At 34.0% G+C, this 20,009-nt stretch overlaps 3 protein-coding genes across 5 annotated transcripts in view; 1 reads left to right on the top strand and 2 right to left on the bottom strand.

Annotated features, from left to right (window-relative positions):
- Nucleotides 1–20,009, top strand: part of LOC6032314 (pollen-specific leucine-rich repeat extensin-like protein 1) — a 61,868-nt gene that overhangs the window by 1,515 nt on the left and 40,344 nt on the right. For both annotated transcript variants that reach the window (XM_038251890.1, XM_038251891.1), the window contains exon 2: nt 7,506–8,352. In XM_038251890.1, the coding sequence (XP_038107818.1) occupies nt 8,334–8,352 (19 nt within the window). In that variant the 5' untranslated portion in view covers nt 7,506–8,333. The remainder of the gene's footprint in view (nt 1–7,505; nt 8,353–20,009) is intronic.
- On the bottom strand, nt 11,354–12,812 carry LOC6032312. Of its 2 annotated transcripts, none has more exons than XR_005277053.1 (3): nt 12,500–12,812; nt 11,770–12,436; nt 11,354–11,705 (listed from the first exon to the last, which is right to left on the bottom strand). XR_005277053.1 is itself a non-coding variant. In XM_001842892.2 (3 exons), exons 1-3 carry the CDS (start codon nt 12,563–12,565, stop codon nt 11,554–11,556), a joined length of 405 nt encoding a protein of 134 aa, XP_001842944.2. In that variant the 5' UTR covers nt 12,566–12,777; the 3' UTR covers nt 11,354–11,553. The 2 variants fall into 2 exon arrangements, 1 of the variants encoding a protein (XP_001842944.2); XM_001842892.2 differs by having other exon boundaries at nt 11,770–11,956; nt 12,500–12,777.
- On the bottom strand, nt 17,080–17,648 carry LOC119766679 (defensin-C-like). Its single transcript, XM_038251893.1, has 2 exons — nt 17,451–17,648; nt 17,080–17,390 (listed from the first exon to the last, which is right to left on the bottom strand). The coding sequence occupies exons 1-2, from the start codon at nt 17,572–17,574 to the stop codon at nt 17,203–17,205; spliced, it is 312 nt and encodes a 103-aa protein (XP_038107821.1). The 5' UTR covers nt 17,575–17,648; the 3' UTR covers nt 17,080–17,202.

Here is a 20,009-nt window from a genome sequence, read left to right as displayed (position 1 = left end):
TTCGACAAAGTTGCTTGGATTGGCAAGCCCAACAACTTTCTAGAAGACACGAAAAATCACAAAAATATTCCTGCAAAGTTAGATTTTCAAAATCACCCTAATTTTGAACCACCCTAATTTTGAACCAAACCAAAAGTTGCCCCTTTTCATTTGCAACAACTCTTCTGAAGACGCCAAAGCTCCAAAACTTTGCAATTTTTCAGAAAATCCATTTTCGATTTTTTTGTTTTTATCGTGTTTAGGAGGTCATTTTGAGAAACTTTTGTTTTACAAAAAAAATTACTTCTCTTGTTTTAGGGTTTTTTTGTTCAATTTTAGTATTTTATTTTGCATTTATTTATGTTAGTTTTTGGTAGTATTTGGCCTATTCTACCTCAATTATTTTCTTAAAATCATCTCCAAATCCTGTTAATAGATATATGCTTAATTCTAGAACATGTTACTTAAAACATTCTAGAATACTCAAACGGTTCCAATTATTAGTTATTATTTATTCATTTATGTTTTTGAAAAATCGCTCAAGCTAAGGTTTGTTTTAACCGTTTTTGGAAATTTTTTGAACTTTTTTTTTGCGAAAATTGTTGTACGCGTCATTTTTTGAACAACCCTTTTTGAAATAGGACCAGTTTTGGTTTGAATTCTGCTGGTTTGACATGGAATCAATGTGTAAGAAGTACCTTTATAAGAAAACATATTTTATAAATATTTTTTATGATTTAAATTATGTATTTTCAACAAAAACATGAAATTTAAAAAAAACATAAAAAACATGTTTTTTTTTTTAAATTGAGTCTGTGAGAAAAAAATAGAACGTAATTTTGAAATCCATACAATTTTCAAAATTACTGTATCATTCTGTGAAACTAGATCTGGGTGGCAAACTAGAGTGACTCAACAATTTTTCTAAATTCAGTTGAATCAACATATTGATTGACGTACAAATGGAAAGCGCCAAATTGAAATAATGGTCCAATTTCAATTTGTTATACAAATAGACAGTGACGTATATTCCATCGACGCACCTGTTGGCGTTGGTCCGCGGTAGGGATTTCCAATCCTTAATCTAATCTAATCTAATCTAATCTAACCCTAGCGCAGCCAGTCTTTCGAGGGCATCCTGGAGAATGCCTTAGGTTGATTGACGCCTAGCATCTTCTTGTCATTATCAACATTTGCAGTGCGCCATTGCATTAACATGCATTGAAACATCACAAACGTCGAAGCGGCCAGGCCAACTGCGTAAAGTTTACCGCAAAGATGATTCGTTGAATTGGATTGAGTTTGAGCACGAGTGTTCAAACAACAATACATTTCTGAATCTACAGGGGAGGAAGAAACGTGGGGATCCGCCGCTCACGTTCCTGTTTGTTAGAGCAATTAATCGTTGGGAGCACCATGCTAAGAAGTTTTGGTGCTCCGGGACCCTCAGGGATGAGACATCGTATTTCCACAAATGCCCAGGACACTATTTGCCGTGGTTATAGCGCCACACCTCGCTCTCTGTTGAAGAAAAACAAAAATATGAGTAATTCTAATAAATACAATTTTTTGGGGGAGTTCAGGGACTTTTTGAATCTCTCAAAACAAACTTAGAGAGCGTACTTTTAACGTTATTTGGTATTTCGAGACCCCTTTCTACCCCTCCCCCTCTCCCTCTTGGTATCACATTTTCCATACAAATTTTAAATATGTTTTTATGAAGCATAGCACAGTCTTTGACCCTCTCCCACCCAGCATTTTTCCGTATTACTCACCTTGCAGTCCGATGCACGCATACACGCACATTAACAGAACGAACTTACCTGATGCCACCATAATTTGAGCTGACTGCTCCCGATTTTTAACTCACTTTTTATGAGATGGCGTTGAAATACATGTGTATTTTCTGTAACACACCCGTTGTTACCGGTAACACCTTTCAAAAGTCTGCAGAGACCCTTATTTGCCCCTCCGTGCTGGGCGAGTTTGCGATTTTTTGTTTCGATTCAAAACTTTTGGTGCTTTCTTGAGTTTCTTCTAAGACTTCTTCACTTTTGGGACACATAAAAATTCCATCCTGATGTAAAGTCACAACATTTCAGTGCCACAACGGTATCCCCACACATACTTCTTCGCCTCAACGTAAACAAATTAATCGGCATTCATCACCACGATCACCACACCTCCACTTCCCGCTAAACGAACACCAATACAGGCGCGTGACAGCAGCGGTCGAGGCGTCTTCACGAGCAGCTGACCCGCACACACAAACTAAAGCAATTTTTCGTCCGGATGGCGTAGCTTGGAAGCAATTCAACTGGCACTGGAATTTCTTCTCGTTACATTAGAACAACATTTTTCGAACAAACTCCACATATTCCTGATGCCAGACATCGATGAAATCAGTCACAATCGACTTTTAAAGGGAACCACACAATAAAACAAGTATTTCGTTAATCAAATCGCGGAGCTCGACACGGACGCGTCTGATTTGTTTTGCGGCCATCTTGGCTCAGTGCGGTAGGGATTTCCAATCCTTAAATTGATAAATGCAAAATGTTGTTATTATTCATGGTGTAGGATTAAATACTGGAGTTTATTATTTATTATAAAATTTTAACCTTATGAGCCATATACATAAAGAATATATTCTACACTTGAGATTGGGTTCACTAGAATGTTTTGCTTTCGCAGAAAACTGTTTCTATTAATATTTAAAATAGTTGGAAAACTTTGTTTTTGATTTCCTATTTTAACCCTTTAATGCCTATTTTTTTCTTTTTGAGCAATTTTTGTTTCTATGTTATTCATGTTTGTTTCTTATATTATTTAGCTTATTTAACCAACTCTTATAATCAGCTTTCACATTTTTAGCTGTTTTCATAGTCACTTTTGATTTGTTTGCATATTTTTTACATTTTCTGCTATAGAATGATACCACTGTCATTTTAATAAATGAAAAATTCGTAGACGCATAGTCTGGGACATTCGGAAAGTTTCTGCATACTTTTTTTTACATAAAATCTTTTTTTAAATAGTAATGAAACGACCTCTAAACGTTATCATTCGCTTCCAAAGGAATTTTCCAAACTCATTATTATCCCGCACAATAAACAACACCAGGTTCCAAATATTTGCCAAAACAACACAAAGTTTCGAGGTAAAAAATAAAAGATACCTTCAAAACTGTCGTTTCATCGACCAAACTGTTTGTTTCACGTGGAATGGTATTGCAATATAGTGCACGAAAAGCACCTTTGATTGGCAGGATTTAGTTTCATTTCCATCCAAATTACCAGTATAAAAAATATCTCGAAATTATTAATTATCAATAGCGATTAAATATAACATCAAAACAAATCTTAATCCACGATTTGCTATGCAGAGATGATACTACAATATTAATTTTGCAGACTGTATTTTGCCATGATTGGCTAAGCCCAAGTTGTCTCGGAATTGATAATTCAGGGAATAGGGGAAATATGCCCATTTTAAGCCTAATAAGCGGTCGTGTTTGAATGATGCTGGATAATCAGGATTGTTCCTTGAAATTCACTAAAACCAAGTACACCAACGAGTAGAGCAACTTTTTGTGGACATTTCTGTTTATTTTCACTTTTATTAAAGGTTATGCTATTCCTTTTACAAGCATTTAAAAAAAATATTTCAAAAATGCATTCTAATCAGTCGAGTGCATTGGGCTACGCCCGTTTTTCTATTTTCAGCTTAGTTCTTTTTTTCTTCCAGCGCTCTTTTGGGTCTGCTTTGTGCTGCCAAAATTGATGAAATTTTAAGCGAACACTCACGAAAAGTAGCATTTATAGCGAAAGTTTCCTGGCAGCACTTGTTCACTCCATCAGGCGCTGCACCAGCATGTTGGTGGTGTTGGTGGCCACACTTTGTTTTTTATTTGCCATCGCTCCTCGCTCGGTTTTCTTCAGCCTTCGATTAGAATTGGTATTCAAAATTGAAACGTCAAAAGACTTAGCGCGTTTGTTTTTTTGTTGGTGCTTGCTAATTATTTACATTTTTCGGGATTATTTTTCAAGTGAGTGACTAAGTAATGGTCAAAAGAATATGTTGCCGGTAGTTGGAAGCAATTTTATATCTTAAGCGCTTTGAAATCGTTAGCGCAAGTGAAAAGATATTGATGGCGACTTTCGTTAAGCAGTTAACCTCTGATCTTGCGTGTGGATGTGTGTGCCACCAAAATGATGAGAAATGGTCTCGCAAAATAGAAATAATTATCAAAAGTGCATTAAATTTGATCTTTTTGGCCAGTAAGTGCCATAAATTTGCGTGCTTACTCGAGGCGGTGCTATTGCTGGTAAGTTTATAGCCTGAAAAGTATTTTTGGAGCTTTGATCGTGCATCAAACTCTCCATATGACAAAGATAGGTGTTTGATTAGAAAGGGTATATTTCCTCTAGAACCAATTCCACCTGAGCTAAATTATCACCATTATGCCATGGGATTTTGGAAGACGGATAGTTTTGATGCTCCACCTTTTTGCCTTCCTCACCTCAATGAGGAAAGGCTATAAAATCACTCGAAAAATGAACATCTTAATTCGACCTCGTAGAACCGCCTTCACGTATACCTATCGACTTAGAATCAAATTCTGAACAAATGTCTGTGCGTGTGTCTGGATGTGAGTCCGTGCACCGAAAAATATGCACACGATTATCTCCGGACTGGTTGGACCGTTTTGGTCTCATTCGATCCGTCTTGGGGTCCTTCAAGACCCTAGTTAATATTATGAAGTTTAGAAAAGTACTTCAAAAGTTATGCTTAAAAAACGATTTTAGCTAAACTTCGGAAGTTTGTAAAAAGGGTGGTTTTTGTAAGAAAACCCGTCATGATATATGTTGTTAAAAAGGTATTTGAAAGACCTTTCCAACGCGTTCAAAAGATTGAAAATCTGACAACCCCATCAAAAGTTATGAGCACTTATGTGTTATTTATATACTTTTTTGGCCGGATCTCAAATATCTTGATGAAAAAGGTGTCCGGATCTATCGACCCATCGTTGGATAGGTAACCAAAAGACCTTTCCAACGAGCACAAAAGATTGAAGATCTGATAACCCTATCAAAAGTTATAAGTACTTTAGTGTTTTTAATACACTTATTTTTAGGCTGGATCTCTGATATTAATAAAAATAAGTGTTATTTCTACCCTTTTTTGATGCTGTGTAGTGTATTCACTTTATGAATGCGAGGAAGGCACCAACCACCTAAAGGTGGATTAAGTAACGTTTTAAGGAGATAAGGGAAAATCTCCACGGTATTTCCAAATTAGTTTCATTGAGAGTCTGACGGTTTTAGCGTCTAGGATACGCTCTAAGCAAGCGTTGCGACCAATGGCATAATGTGTTTAAGGGATCGGATGCCAACTCCCGTTTGGCTGGATAAAACTAAAATATTATCTCATAGTAAAGTACCATCCGTTTCCACCTGCATAAAATGAAACTCTAAATCTGGTTTTCCACTACGGGAAGCGCTGATTGCAAACGTGACAAGGTTTAAAAACTTCTTTCATATGAAATGTGACAAAAATGCAAACAAAATTGTTTTGGTTTTTATTGAATATCTCTGGATTGAAATCGAATTTTGGGGATCTGTGAAGGTCAAAGGGTGAGGCATGTTAGCTGTACAAAATGGCGTTCTAAACTAAATGTGCCCCAAAATCCACATACGACAAGTCAGCACTACAGCGACGAATTGTAAACTTGTACATGAGCAATTCTCTACCAAAACCGGAAATGGATTTTATTTGTATTTTTTGATTTGGCTCAAACTTCGTGGGGGCATTATTTTTTAATGCAAAATTGAATATTCAATCGAAAAGTACTTTACAGATTTTTTGATAAAGGGCTCCGTTTTCAAGATATAGCCACCGAAAGTTTAATTTTAGCGAAATACTTGCAGTTTTTCAATTTTTAAAAATAGTGACCATAAATGATCATCTTTAATTTTTTTTTTTTTGAGAAGTTCAGAAAATTTGCTATAAAATTGTCTAAGAGACATTGAAGATTGGACCTCGGGTTGCTGAGATAGAGCCGCTTTTAGAAAAAGAAACACGAAAATTGAAGTTTTCTTAATCTCACCAAAATAACCCATCATTTTCTAATGACGATATCTCAGCAACTAATGGTCCGATTATCAATGTTAGTACATGAAACATTCGTGAAATTTTCCGATCTTTTCGAAAAAAATATTTTTATAATCAAGACAAGCATTTTAAATGGGCGTAATATTCAATGTTTGGCCCTTTTAAAATGTGAGTCTTGATTTAAAAAATTTCAAAATATTTTTTTCGAAAAGATCGGAAAACTTTACGAATGTTTCATGTACTAACATTGATAATCGGACCATTAGTTGGTGAGATATCGTCATTAGAAAATGGTGGGTTATTTTGGTGAGATTAAGAAAACTTCAATTTTCGTGTTTCTTTTTCTTAAAGCGGCTCTATCTCAGCAACCCGAGGTCCAATCTTCAATGTCTCTTAGACAATTTTATAGCAAATTTTCTGAACTTCTCAAAAAAAATATTTTTTGAAATGGTCATATTTCGCTAAATTCAAACTTTCGGTGGCTATATCTTGAAAACGGAGCCCTTTATCAAAAAATCTGTAAAGTACTTTTCGATTGCAAATTCAATTTTGCACTTAAAAATAATGTCAAACTTGTTTTTGCATGAAACTTCGATTTTTTCCAAATCCACATTTTTTTCAAAAATTAATTACTCGTTGGCAGATTTTTTGACCATGTTTCTCTATGGCTCAAAAGTTGCGGATTTTTGTCCCCTAAAACATATAAAAAAATCTCGAAAATCAAAAAATACGTATTTTGGGAAATTGAGTTTTAGTGAAAAAAAAGTTGATAAAAAAATCTGCAATTTTTTTTCCGTGTACGTATTTTATTCTCAAAAGTCCTCAACAATACCTACAACTTTGCCCAAGACACCAAATTGATCAGAAAATTCACTCAAAAAATACAGCTGTTTGAATATTTACATACCATTTTTGTATGGACAGCAGGCAAAATTGTATGGAGACTTGTATGGATGGTTCACACAAAATAGCATATTTGGTCATAGGGAAGGCCCCCACAAAGTTTGAGCCTAATCAAAAAATACAAAAAATAAAAATAGTCGAAATCGGCCGATTTCGTAGAGAGTTGCTCACATCTAGTTGAGTTTCGATGTTGTGACTTAAACCAAAGAAGAGAAGCTTTTCAATTGCGTCGTTCAGACAAACGAGACTAAGCTGTTTCGAAAAATATCTCCCAGTGACTAACGCTAAAGGCATCGCGCCAACTTCTCTGCGCAACCAGCAGTTGTGGATAGCCATGACTAACATTATCTCCATGGATGAACCAACCAACACACAGACCTGGTTAGTCGATGATTAAACTCTTTATTTTTGTATCGACCTCAACTGGGAAAACCCCACAAAATTGCAAAGGTCCCAAAACAAGTTTCGCCCCATTTCAATTCGCTTCCCTTCTTCTATTACTATTTCAGAGCCAAGCCAGCGCCCATCCCGGTCGGTAGTTACGCCCAGACTGAGCCAAGCCCCGGCCAACCCGCTCCGTTGAAGACTTTTTTTTTGCGCAGAGAGTGCAGCTGCGCGGTGCGTTATCAGTTTAATAGGACAAACCCAGTGTGTTTGAACAAGATCGCGAGAGAGAGCAAACGGCGTTGACGACTTAATTCAGACTTGGTACAAACGTATTGGCTGGAACGTGCCCGTTGTTCAAGGGTTATCATCGCCGCCGCCGAGAGTGAGTGAAGAAATTCTAAGCGTTTTGATTACGAGCAAAAGTGTGTGTTTTTGTGCGAACTAGGGATTTTTTTTCGGGGTGACCGACGGTCGAGGACGCCCCTATCGCGGTTGACCTAGTCGAGCTGTGGCCGCAGTGATTTGCGTGGTAGGAAAAGGAACGGCCGGAACGTTCTAAATTGTTCGCCGAGGTTCCGGATTCTAGGAAAAAGTCACGTAATAAAAGTTTCAGTGCTGCGATTGTGAAGAAAAGTTTTTAATTAGCAATATTTTTGATAAGGAGGAGGATAAAAACCGTAACTCAAGTGCTCAATCAAATGTACAGCAGAACCACCCTAGCCGGATTCAAGCAGCACGGCCAGCAACACGTGGATAATCAATCTCGCGGGGCGTGTTATCGCGTTCGGTCGCCGACGCCAAGTCAAACAAATTGCATCACGAGGCGTCGTCTTCGCCGTCGCTGTCATCGAGTGTCACCACCGTGCTCGGCAAGAAGAAAACGAAGAAAATCCGCCGAGGAGCAGTTCCGGTGATAGTAGAAAAAAACTGGAACGCACCTCGTTTGCCGCATGGGACACCGGAAGAGGGGTAAGTCGGAGCTTGCTTTCGTTGTTTATTTTTGATACAGAATTTGTAATCTTTAATTGAACAAAAATGTGACAATTTTTTATTTATGGATCCGTGATAAGCGCGCTGGAGGGAAACCTCGTGATTGTGTGGGGACTCGGAGGGAATACCCAGACCAGTCGCGAAACTCGTGACGGTTATGGAAAACTGATTTGAGCTCATTGAGATGCCTTATTGTGTGTTGGGAAAGCACTGAATATCGTTGAATGTTATTTTGTGTTTTTTGTTGTTACGTGATTATTGCGTTCACTTATGATGAAATTGTAATAAACACAATTTATTGTAAGTTTTCATCTATAACCAACATTAAAATATGGGAGTAGCAGCCAACTTTATATTGCTCACTTTCTAATCTAAGCTTAATTTTTTTTACAAACTTAGACTTCAATTAAATTCAGACAGAGTGACGATGATTTTAAAATTTTAAGGCAAAATTTAAATTTAAAATAAACTCTCCGTCTTGTTTGCACATAAACACTTTTGAAATTAACAGCACTGTAATAGTAGTTTATGCAACAAGTTGCAAAAAGATGATTTTTTCAGCCCGAGTCGTACATTTATCCAACGAGGTTCACCGAGTTGGATAAATACGAAGAGTGCTGAAAAAATCAAGTTTTGCAACGAGTTCCATACAACATTTTTTGCAATTCCAAAAAACACACACTGAGTGAAATTTTATGTCAAATTTTCATGTATTTTGTCAATAAATCGTTTAAATCAAAAAAAAAAAGTTGAAAAGTGTTACTTAGAACTTTTCAGCATTTATTTTGAAAAGTGTTGCTATTCGATTCTGTTATTTTTGGTACAGAAAAGAAGGCTATTTCGTCGTTCAAGAATGACAGGAAAAGTAAGTAGTTTCACGACGGAATTGCAAAAAGTACTTTTCAGCATCCATTTGAGTTCAACTTTTTAGCACTTGTATGGAAAAGTATCTCTTCCAATACTGTACTGTACAAATTTTTTCTAAGGGTTCCTTGGCCGAAATAATTAGACCCGTATTTTTTTGTTTGGCCATTAGGGTGACCTACACCGTGTTAGGGTGGTCCGAAAAATGGCAATTTTCGTCGATTTTCGCAAAAACCACTTTTTTCAAAAAACCATATCTCCGCGCCATTTCATCCGATTTTAGCTGTCTTAAACGCAAAAGAAAAGTGATTAGTTTGGCTATTTGTGAAAAATAGTAAAAAGTTCCAAAAATCTAGCTTAACATTTAAAAAGGTCGTATGAAAACTTAAAATGCTGTTTTGAAGGTCTCGGGACCAAAGAGCCTATGTTTTACATGACTTTTCAAAAATTTGTGATGTTATGTTTTCAATACTCTGAGATACGATTTTTTTCGAAGCGCCACGTGCAAAAAAGGGAAAATGACGAAAACGGGAAAAATCAACTTTTTTCACTAAAACTGCGATAACTTCAAAATTTCAGCGATGACCTATACATGTTAGGGTACCAAAATTTTAGTAATTGAAATACGCAACTTTTGGTACCTTAACATTTATAGGTCATCGCTGAAATTATTAAGTTATCGCAGTTTTAGTGAAAAAAGTCGATTTTTTCCCGTTTTCGTCATTTTCTATTTTTGCGCGTGGCGCGTCGTAAAACCCAATTTTTAATTTCAAAAAATCGTATCTCAGAGTATTGAAAACATAACTTCACCATTTTTTGATATGTTATGTAAAATTTTCCGAGGAATCTGATAAAAATATTTTTAGACATAGGCTCTACGGTACCGAGACCTTCAAAACAGTATTTTCAGTTTTCATACGACCTTTTCAAATGTCAAGCTAGATTTTTGGATCTTCTTACTATTTTTCACAAATAGCCAAACTAATCGTCTTTCTTTTGCGCATAAGACAGTTAAAATCGGATGAAATGGCGCGGAGATATGATTTTTTTGAAAAAACAAAGTGGTTTTTGCGAAAATCGTTGAAAATTGCCATTTTTCGAAGCACTCTAAGACGGCGTAGGTCACCCTAATGGCCAAACAAAAAAAATACGGGTCTAATTATTTCGGCCAAGGAGCCCCCAGAAAAATTTTGGTCTTGATCGTTGAACTTTTTTTCGAATCAATCGTGGGGAATTGCTGTAATATCTAGGTTTAGATTTTGTAGCTAAGTGCGTTTTTTGAGAAAATAAATTTAAAAAAAACGGGTGGGTCTAAAAAAAAGAATGATTTTGTGGAACTAAACAGCTAAGTGCATTTTCAGAAAAAATAAATTTTGAAAAAAACCGTGTGGATCTCATGTTATACATTATAAAAACAGGTTTTTTTTTTTAATATTATTTCAAGCAAATTTACAACTATTGGGGCAAGGCGTTTTTGATATGAATATAAAAATTATCATTTAGAATCATATGACTGTTTTTTTTTGCAGCTTTTCTTTAAAAAAAGATATAATTCAGTAATTCATTTTTTTGATTTTGGTTGTTATGGAATAACCTCACTAAAGGCGCATCGTAAACTGAAAAAAAATTGCTCGATTTTTTCAAAATAAAAAAAATGATTTGTTGATTTTAAAGATGAAATACAGTCCAGACTCGATTATCCGAAGCCTCGATTATTCAAAGTTTCGATTATCCGAAGGTCTGTATGGGACTTCGGATAACCGAATCACAATTTTTTTCTTTTTTTTTTTATTTTCTTACTTTTAAAATTAAGTTCGAGTTCTGTGACCCCATTTAAGTAAAGTTTGAATGGTATATTGTCCATAAAATGAAAAAATGCCTTTTTTCAATATTTCAGCAATTTTGGCCGCCATCTTGGATTTAAAAATTCTAAATCACTGAAGAGTGGTTTAAGGTTCATACTAAAGCACAAAAATCAAAAATAAGACAGCGAAAAAAAAATTTTTTCGAGATTTGATTATCCGAAGTGAATTTTGCCGAGTCTATACTGTAAAATCATTTTACTAATACATGATCAGAAAGTTAGGTTAATCACATTATCCAAAATAAGGGTCGGTTTTTGTAGTTAATTTTTATATTTATCAAATTAAATTCTTTATAGCATTATGCCCACATTTTTTTAATTGGCTCTGCTTGTTGTCTCTTGTTACGCAAATTTTGAGTGAATTATTTATTTACTCCGAATGAAAAAAAAACAATAGCTTAATCGAAACTGTCCATTCAAATTAATCATTTTACTTTCAAACAATCCTGTTTTTAAGTGCATTTACACTTGTTTTGAACACAGACACCACGAAATTGTCTTCGACGGCAAAAAGCGTCGCACTCGGCAAAGTTACAGGTCGCCCTTCGATGGCGTTGCTGCTCCGAAAAGCGATCCACACGATGGTCTGTGCCGTGGGTTAGATCTGAAGAATAAGAAATTGCATATTTTAAATAAATTAACTTTAAAGAGAATAACTTAATTCTTACCCAATTCATCAACTTCAACTCTGTCAACAGTTTCAAAGTCGTCCTTCTGGGGCAAACTATTGGTGCAGTAAATCGCTCCGATGGAGCAAATTAGGACAAAACAGAAAACTGTGGTTGGCTGCATTTTCGATGTGGATTCGGTGGCAAACCAGGCTCCGACCTTACCCGAGCTGTTGATTACTTTGGACTGATGTCGATTATCAGGAGAAGTAATAGTTTTATACTTCGTAGAGTGAAAATAAATGATGATAGTTTGAAGGACGATTACATGATGTCGTTTTGATTCGTAGGTCGTTAGGGTTAAAATTGAATCAAAACAATTCTTATTTGTTTCTGGTTTGTTATTTGTTTCTTGTATATTTATTTGAACATAATTATTCAGTCCATCTGAAGGACTTTCAAAATTTTACACGGTCACAAAATTCAAATGTATTTCAAGATAGAGAATAATTCTGTCGATAGAACAATTTTTGATGCCTATGTTAATTTTATCTTTTCATCTCATGAACCAAAAAAAATCAATCAGAACACATGCACACATCGCCATCGCATGTTCCACTCTTGTGTCCCAGAGCGATACAGCCGAGATTGCAGATCTCATTATAACAGACGCCTCTTTTCTGGCGATGAAGTTCCGCGGTTTGGCCGATTTCAGGAATTATTGCATCTGTTTGAAGTTAAAATCGTCAAACATTTTTTTTAATTTATGTTTTGTTAAGGAAAAACTTACCAAACTTCTGCACAAACTCATTCTCTTCTTCACTAATGTGACTTTCATTGTTAGTTGGAAGCGCATTTGTGTCAAAATTGGTAGCTATGTAGCAAATTTAAACACAGCAGAGAAGCGAGAGTGGCTGCATCGTTGCTTCGGGCAAAACTCAACTTTCTTGGCGGGATGAACGCGTTACACTGGTGGCTTTATCAGTAGAACTAGGATCTCGTGCACTTGATAGAGCATGGCATTATATACTAAGGATTATTTTTATAACAATTTGACCTGAAGGTTATCTAGCCTATCAAATGGTTGAAACACTGAAAAAACAGATCTGGAAGGGTTGAAGTGTATGAATTCAATGCTACATATTTTTTTTTTACTTTAATATCATGAATAAAATTTTTGCTTAAATAGCATGAAAAAGTGTTTTATGCAACCTTTTTCGTAATCTTATTTTTAAATTAAATAAATATTGTGAAATTACTGATATTTTTGTTCCAATTTGAACAAATTTAAACAAACTGTTGCACAAAGCAAGAACTCATTGCTTTACCACTTGTTTGAACAATTTAGCAGTTACGTAAGCTGAAGTGCATTATCAACGTTTTAAGTGTATTTTTAGTTTATCGTGAGAAAATATTGATTTTGTTGTAAAATCAAAGAAGTACTTTCAGCGAGATAGTCAACTCTTAAGTGCTATCTTTTGTACGTATAAAAAGATTGCTACGTAATGATCAAAGCGAAATATTTATAAGATGATTCTCATTGTGAAATGATTTATATGCCTACACAAGTAGGCAAGTGTATCCACATTAGAACCTCACTCAAACAAATTGACAGATTGGAGAATCGATATTCAAATTGAGGGTCAGTGAGCTGTCATTTATAACAGTTTTTTTAACAACAAATAACGCGTAAATTATTTCCAATTGAAATATTTTTTCAACAGTATCAGTAGAACTGTTGAGCAAGTTAGATTAATTCACTAACTTGTTCAGTGATATTATAGCATTTCAGAGATGATCTCCGAAAGACTAGTTTTCATAATATTCACTCTGTGCCTAATTTCCATCCTCTCCACTTGTAATGGATTCCCGCAAGAATTGCCTGACGCAAGTCAGTCCTACTTAACGTTTCCACCATTCAACGCTCCATCGAGTAACGAGTTGCCGAGCCAGCCTGGAAAGAAGTGTACATTTTGCTGAGAAGTGATGGTTTGTTATACATCAGAATTGTGAATTTCAAATTGTATATAAGTTTAACTAAAAAAACAAAATCTGAATAAACTTCTTATTTTGTCTTTGCAAATATTTGTGTAAGTCTTAACGTTTTAATAACTGAAAACGATAGAAAATGTGTCTCTCAACCAACAAAAAAGATACAATATTCCATAATTATTTTGTCCCAACAAATCTTCAAACAACTTTGACAGTCGTCTATACAATAGGATTTCTCAAATATTGAAAAATCAACTTATTGAGAACGAATTTTCTGATCAAATTGGTGTCTTCAGCAAAGTTCTGTGTATTGATGTGGAAAATTGTTACACTTCAAAAAACTCATATTACAGTCGACTCTCTGGTCGTCATTATCGAGGAAAAATACATTTTTTGCAATTCCGTCGTGAAACTACTCACTTTTCCTGTCATTCTTGAACGACGAAATAGCCTTCTTTTCTGTAGCAAAAATAACAGAATCGAATAGCAACACTTTTCAAAATAAATGTTGAAAAGTTCTACTTTTCAGCACTCAAATGTGTGCTGAAAAGTTGAACTTTTTAGCACTTGTTTCGAAAAGTAACACTTTTCAACATTTTTTTGATTTAAACGATTTATTGACAAAATACATGAAAATTTGACTTAAAATTTCACCCAGTGTGTTTTTGGAATTGCAAAAAATGTTGTATGGAACTCGTTGCAAAACTTGATTTTTTCAGCACTCTTCGTATTTATCCAACTCGGGGAACCTTGTTGGATAAATGTACGACTCGAGCTGAAAAAATCCTCTTTTTGCTACTTGTTGCATAAACTACTATTTTGCAACGAAAATTGTTGTTTTCGTTGCAAAACTTGATTTTTTCAACACTCGTCGTATTTATCCAACTCGGTGAACATCGTACGATTCGTGCTGAAAAAATCTTTTTTTTTTGCAACTTGTTGCATAAACTACTGTTTGACAACTGGAAAAGATTTTTAAAACATATAGAATCCATGGGACTGTCGAGGAAGAGAATATCGACGAAAGAAGAGAATCGGAGTATGCATTTTGAAGGGACCGATCGACAGCGAGAGAGTCGACTGTATAATTATAGTTTTTAGTTTTAGAGTCGCCATTTTTAAGAATGCAGTGAAAAAATACACTTAATTTTAGGTAGTTTTTTTGAGATGCAATATTGTAAACTAACTTTTTGAGAAAGTGCACCGTTTCCAGTGTTTTTTTTTGTAAGAAGAGTTGGTTTTTTAACCTGTAGAAGTCATGACCAATCCAAACCACCTCTACAAATATCCCATAAATTTGCTTTAGAAACACTTAAGATATGATTTAGTTTTGCTGATAAACAGCCTCTGATAGGAAAAATTGTGTTTTCTGAGTGTTAACAAAAAAGCATTCAATATAGTATTAATGAATATCACCACAAGCGCAAACATCTAATGTTGGCATAATAGCACTTTATAGCTGCATATTTCACGGGGACCTCAATTTCAAAACACCAAATTTCACGCAAATTTCACGGAACGTGAAGAATGTTAAAATAACTCTGAAAATCTTATGTTTGAATCACAGAAACTGCTTTTTATGCTTCATTATATATTATTTAAATAAACTAAAAACAATTTCGATACATTTGAACCTGACACAAAAAAAAATCTCCTAATTTTCCAAAAAGATTCCACCTGGGTTATGGGTGGGAACCAAAGTGTAGGGCATGCGTATTCTCATTTATTGAACTGTTTTTTATTTTTATTTTTTTAATGTTCGACTAATGGAGCTAAAAAGTTTTCGCTGATTTGCTTCATATTATTGAATTTCATATTAAAGCAAGATTTAACAATCGTGTTCAGCCAAAATGGATTTAATATTTTTTATTTTTTGCGACATTTAGCACATTACAATATTTTTTAAAGCTTTTCGTCACTCTATTCCAAATTTATATTTTTAAAAATTAAGCATAATTGATATATTTGTAACGAAATCAAAATTTCAAAAATGAAAATTAAAAAAAGTATTGCTTAACTTTTACTGGAATCATCCACCCAAATAATCAAATATCGTTAAAATAAAACAGGACGCAGAAAAATCTGAATTTTATTAAAAGTTGATATCAATGATATAAAATACCCTTCATCTTTATTTGAATAAAACAAAGCTTGATTCTTTAATTTCTTATGAAGCTATACCTTTAAAATAAAACAGTTAAACTTAGTTTCTAAAAAAAACTGAAAAAATCTTCAAATGGTTCATATGGTTCAATTTTAAATAAATAAAATTTACTCAAATAGTCTGTATGGATGAAATATTTATTATTTCGTTATTTTGAAGAAAAAAATAATTTGAGAAAACCCGAGCAGACGGTAATAATTTGAGAATAACATTTTTTGATATTTGAAAATACTAGGCCAATAATATTTTATGTTATTTATAACAAGATTTGTTATTCGCCGCTATGATTTTTTTGTTATTGGATTGTTATTGAAATAACAGACAAATAACATTTTAAATTATTCTTTGAACAAATCTTCGTTATTATTTTTTGTTATTTTAACAACTAATCCGATCATCCCAATAACAGTTGGAGGTATTCTTCCATAACAAAAAATGTTATTCCAAAGTTGTTCTGGCTTTCAATCAATATCAGACCAATAACAAATTTTGTTATGATAACATAAACTGTTATTGAACTCTTATGCAAAAATGGATTTTGCAAGAATATTCCATAACACTTTCTGTCATTTTAACAGTATTTAGTTATTACCGTCAGTTCGGGATTTCACGAATTCCACGCCGTCCACGAAATCGTCAAAAATCACTAACCCTATGTTAGTAATTAAACAAAGGTATTCGCTCGCTTTATTCTACAGCATTCAATAAGATTAATTTTACTCTTATTTGAGTTTGATAAATCATTTTGAGAAAAATGGTTACAGTTTCACATAAACATAAAATTTCACGGGATTTCACGGAAAAAAGCCAAATTTCACGGATTTTACGCTGTCCGCGAAATCGTAAAATTTCATTAACCCTACTAATAATAAATAGCTCATTAGGAAATGAACTAAGATGTTTTCATTAGAAATTTTACAATATAATTTGTTTTCAAATGTGAGAAACAGCAAATTGGATGGAAATGGAACCTTAATCCTTAATCTGCCAAACATATGAGAATTTGCCCTATCTCTTGTAATTATTTTTAATGAAAGCTCAGCAAATTTCCAGTAAGAACGATTAAGCTAAAATTGGTTCGTTTTGAATTTTTCAATAATTTTGTATTGAAATATTAAACCATTTCTAGTAGTTTCAATTTTAACAAATTTTGCCTCCCCTCGTTATTTAGAAATATACTTCCTCGGTTATTCTAAATATGTTCAAGAAAAGAATTGCGAAACTTGAATGCATTTTTTTTTATTTCTATGTTTCTGAATATATGATTTGAATTAAAAATGATAATATGCACTGTATAATAAAAAAAGGAACTTCTACCTTAGAACACAATCAGCCTTTCAGTTTCGGCACACGCAAACCTTCTTGCCGTTGCAGTATCCTCCCCGGTTGCCGCGCAGGATACAGTGCGCCGCACAGGCACTATCGTTGACGCCGAATCCACTCAACAGGTCACAGGTGGCCCTCCGCTGGCGATGATGTTCGGGCAGGGGTTCCACAACTTCAGCTTCGCTTGGGGCGACGTCCACTAAAATAAATATAGTATTTATTATAAATATTTTTGAAATATGTATTATTGAATTCTTACCCAAACTCTTCACGTACTCGTAGGTGTCCTCGGTCAGGACACCATCCTGGGGTAGGGCTCGAGCTCCCTGGAATGTCGCCGTGAAGCAAACCAGGACGAAGCAAAGGACTGTGACGGACTGCATCTTGAATTGCGAAATGAGAGTAAAAGTTAAGTTTCAACTTTCTTCGAAGGTTGATCCCCGCTAACTGATGTTGATTACCGCAAGGACTGGGAGCTTTTATACCACTTCGGTAGGAATATAGACGAGCTCCCTGAAAAATCACCGTCTCAACCAATTAAGCGGTGGTGGTGTGTCGTACAAAGAGACAGAGTACAATGTTCTTCTTGTGTTATAGCGGCGTGTAGAACGTGCGATCGCATTTGTCTGCTTGATAAGCGGTCTTCGGGCTAAGATGGTGAAGTACCGCGTGTGGAGGGAATGGTTGTTGATGTTTTTTTTTCGCAGTTTGTTTTGGCTCTTTGATTTGGGGATTTTTTTGGTGTAGATATCAGTTGAATATTGATTGATTATTTTTAAGATCTAGCTTATGTTTTTTGAAGATTTATTTAGGTTGAGATTCAGTTAGGTATATTTCATTTTCATTTCTCTTGTTGGTTTCTTTGAACTAATTAAAGATTTATTTATTGGTTAACCAATCATACAAGAAACTTTTGTTTATTCCTTATCTTTTTGAGTTACATTACAAGGTAAGCAATATGCACACCATTATTTTGTTTTTCATTGACAAACATTAAATCTTAATTGTAATTCCATCCACCCATTCCACTGGGGCAACTATGTTTTTTAAGTGTGAAATATTAAAAAACTGAAATTTTCAATAATGTCCTTAATACTTTTTCACTACGGTTTTTTTAGTTTTTATTTTTCAAATTTCTGTTTCAGGTTTTAACAAACTTTTACTCTGCGGAAACATGTACTTGTCTTGTTCAATGAGATCCTTGTTTGACTTTTTGTAGAATTATTTATCATTACCTTTTAATTGTATTAAATTAGTAAAAAAAAATCCACTTAAAACAGGTAAATAAGTTTCTAATTTACAATTTTTTTGGGTTATTTAATCGTAAATTGAAGATATTCATAAATTATGTAGGCATTTTCAGTCGAATAAATTATGAAAATGGGATATTTTTAGACATGATTTAAAAATTGGTTTCATGTAGTGCGGCCATCCCGGGAATTCCCGGGACAACATTCCCGGGATTTTCCCAAAACCGGGAATTCCCGAATCCCTGAATTTTTCATAATTTGTCCCAGTCCCGAAATTGAAAAAAAATTCTTACGTTTTCACTGAAACTACTTTTTCTGCTTGATTATATATTATTCTTCAATAAACTAAAAAAAAATCTTCACTAAATTCTTCACTAAATTTGAACGTGACAAAAAAAATCTCCTTATTTTCTAAAAAAAAAAACATCCACCTAGTAGGGATGAGCTCTATATATATTTTGAACCAAATGTGGTTTCAAAGATAAAAAATCCAGAGTTTTATTATCCCTATAAACATTTGAAACACAATAGCTTATTGGACCTTTTAAAAAAAAATAAAAATACTTTTCACATTATTTTGAATAAAACGAATGATTATTTTAATTTCTTTTGAAACTATACCTTTCAAATAAAAAAGCAGTAAAATGTTTATTACAGAGAATGAAAATATTACTTAATTTAGTTAGTTTATAAGAAAACTGAAAAATCTGAACAATCCTTCAAATTGTTCATACCAACCTATTCAATTGAAAACTAATAAAATTTAGTTTAATAATCTTTATGGATGTAATATTTATTATGTTACTATTTGAAAATAAATATTTGAGAAAATTGATAAATTTCACGAATTTCACGCCGTCTACGAAATCGTCGAAAATCACTAACCCTAGATCAGTAATTAAACCAGGATATTCAACCGCTTAATTCTACAGTAGTTCATAAGATTTTTTTATTCCTATTTGAGTTTGATAAATTATTTTGAGATAAATCGTTACAGTTTCACACAAACATAAAATTTCACGGGATTTCGCGGAAAAAGCCTAATTTCGCGGATTTCACGCTGTCCGCGAAATCGTGAAATTTCACTAACCCTGCTTATTACTTAGCGAACAGATGCGCGAAATGCTTAGCGCTTTAAATATTTTCAATTTTATTTTATATATTTTTAAAAGACTTGATATGATGTTTTTATGATTTTAAATTTGGAAAAAATATCATATTAAATTATTATTAACCAAACATCGGCAACTGGGGCAAATCAGGACAAATTTAACGAATTAAGGCAGCTATTTAAGCAAAAAAAAATGCATAATTTTCTTAATGACTTCGGTTAAAACAGGAACAGACCAAAACAATTAGTATAACGATTTCCAAAATTTCTTGTATCTATTCAGGCTGTAGTCCTGATTCTCCCCAGTTGAGTAACTTAAAGGTAATTTGTAAAATATGATTTATATAAAACATGGAATTCATAACTTACCTTAAATTTCACATTAACAGGTATCATTCTATTTCTTGTCGCTTTTTTCAGACATTTTCAAAGAAATTTTTCAAGGTTTTCTAGTCAT

The sequence above is a fragment of the Culex quinquefasciatus genome, chromosome 2 (genome assembly GCF_015732765.1).
Source record: "Culex quinquefasciatus strain JHB chromosome 2, VPISU_Cqui_1.0_pri_paternal, whole genome shotgun sequence".
NCBI classification, from domain to species: Eukaryota; Metazoa; Arthropoda; class Insecta; order Diptera; family Culicidae; genus Culex; species Culex quinquefasciatus.
The sequence above is the reverse complement of the archived record's forward strand: the minus strand, read 5'-3'. Positions and strand labels throughout refer to the sequence as shown.

Coding starts and splice junctions, on each gene's coding strand:
- LOC6032312 (XM_001842892.2), bottom strand. CDS start 12,565: ATGCGCTTCCAACTAACAATGAAAGTCACATTAGTGAAGAAGAGAATG. Junction 11,957..12,499: donor TGAGTTTGTGCAGAAGTTTG/GTAAGTTTTTCC, acceptor AATCGACATCAG/TCCAAAGTAATCAACAGCTC. Junction 11,706..11,769: donor AGTTGAAGTTGATGAATTGG/GTAAGAATTAAG, acceptor CTTATTCTTCAG/ATCTAACCCACGGCACAGAC.
- LOC119766679 (XM_038251893.1), bottom strand. CDS start 17,574: ATGCAGTCCGTCACAGTCCTTTGCTTCGTCCTGGTTTGCTTCACGGCG. Junction 17,391..17,450: donor CGAGTACGTGAAGAGTTTGG/GTAAGAATTCAA, acceptor TATTTATTTTAG/TGGACGTCGCCCCAAGCGAA.